The following is a 1,770-nucleotide window of genomic DNA, read 5'->3' on the forward strand; positions in this document are numbered from 1 at the left end:
TAGATTTATTTTTTTTTGTTTATGGATGGGTATATATTAGGGTTTATATAGTTAATGAGGGTTTACGAGGGTTTATATATTAGGGTTTATATATTAGGGTTTATATATTAGGGTTTATATATTAGGGTTTATATATAAGGGTTTATAGAGTTGATTAGGGTTTATTAATGTTTATAAATTAGGGTTTAGGGTTTAGAGTTGTGTATAGTACTGACTAGGGTTTACAAGGGTTTATATATTAGGGTTTATATATGGATTAGGGTTTATATATTTCACTCAATAAAAATTGTTTAGAGTTAAGGGTTTAGGGTCTAGGGTTTATACACTCATTAGGGTTTAGGGTTTACAGTTTAGCGTTTAGGGTTTAGGGTTTAGGGTTTAGGGTTTAGAACTTAGGGTTTAGGGTTTAGGGTTAAGGGTTTAGGGTTTAAGGTTTAGGGCCTAGGGTTTAGCGTTTATGGTTTAGGGCCTAGGGTTTAGGGTTTAGGGTTTAGGGTTTAGGGTTTAGGGTTTAGTACCCTGAGTTTGTCTTCTTGTATACTTGGTTCGTTCATGAGGGTTTTGAGTCTCCTGCTGCACCTCTCTAGTTCTGCTGTTGCTTTTGCTGCTGCTTTCTCCGCCTGAAACACAAACCCTAAACCCTAAACCCTAAACCCTAAACCCTAAACCCTAAACATCAGGAGCTTGATCGGTGCATCAATTTAGAGTGGAAGAAGAGAAGCAGCGAGATAGAAGTGCAGCAGCAGCAGCAGCAGCAACAGCAGCACCAGCAGCAACAGCAGCAGCGGCAGCACCAACACCATCATCATCATCATCATCATCACTTGCAGCATTCGCAGCAGCACTCGCAGCATCAGCAGCAGCAACAGCAGCAGCAACAGCAGCAGCAACAGCAACAGCAGCACCAACAGCAGCAGCAGCAGCAGCAGCAGCAGCAGCAGCATTCGCAGCAGCAGCAGCAGCAGCAGCAGCATTCGCAGCAGCATTCGCAGCAGTATCTAACCCTTTGTTTGATATTATATATTTTATTAACAACGAGATCTATGCGTGCTAGCTGATGCTGGGGTGTATCTGCAGCTAGCAGCTGCAGCAGCAGCTTTTTTTTTATAAAACCCAAGACAACAGATATATCTCTCGCCAGCAGCTTCTGGCTGCTGCGGAGGATTGCTGCTGCATGCAGCAGCGGCACTGCAACAGCAGAAAGATGAATACCGTTATATACAGGCAAAGACAAAGACAAACCAGCAGACAAACAACAGCTCAGGCTCTCTATTGTATCCTCCTCATCGTCGTCGTCGTCAGCTGCAGCAGATGATGTTGATGAGGAAGAAGAGGAAGAAGGAGAATCTCTGCGACGCCTCCTGCTGCTGCTGCTGCTGCTGCTGCTGCTGCTGCTGCTGCTGCTGTTGTTGTTTGCGCTGGTGGAACTGGAATTCGATGCTGCTGCTGCTGTTGATGCTGTTGCTGCTGTTGCTGCTGCTGCTGCTGCTGCTGCTGCTGCTGCTGCAGTTGAAGAAAGGGACGAGCCAGGAGAGTAGGGAGAGAACTGCCGGCTGCTGCTGCTGCTGCTGCTGCCTCGCAGCCTACGTGAGCTCCCCAAGGGCCTGTTGCTGCTGCTGCTGCTGCTGCTGCTGCTGCTGCTGCTTTCTATACCACCTTCCGTCCCGCTGCTGCTACTAGCACTGCTCTCCTCCATCCTGCTGCTGCCGCTCTCTCCAACGCTGCTGCTGCTGCTGCTGCTGCTGCTGCTGCTGCTGCCTCTGCTGCTGC

General features: G+C 47.6%; 1 protein-coding gene across 1 annotated transcript in view; it reads right to left on the bottom strand.

Moving 5' to 3' along the window:
* Positions 1-1,298: 1,298 nt before the first annotated feature.
* EMH_0075970 (uncharacterized protein) overlaps positions 1,299-1,770 on the bottom strand; it is a gene marked incomplete at both ends in the record, with an annotated part of 2,042 nt that continues 1,570 nt past the window's right edge. The window contains 2 exons of the mRNA XM_013499674.1: positions 1,299-1,503; positions 1,678-1,768. Coding sequence (XP_013355128.1) covers positions 1,299-1,503; positions 1,678-1,768 — 296 coding nt within the window. The remainder of the gene's footprint in view (positions 1,504-1,677; positions 1,769-1,770) is intronic.

This window comes from Eimeria mitis, genomic scaffold (genome assembly GCF_000499745.2).
Source record: "Eimeria mitis Houghton genomic scaffold, Emh_scaff4549, whole genome shotgun sequence".
Taxonomy (NCBI): Eukaryota; Apicomplexa; class Conoidasida; order Eucoccidiorida; family Eimeriidae; genus Eimeria; species Eimeria mitis.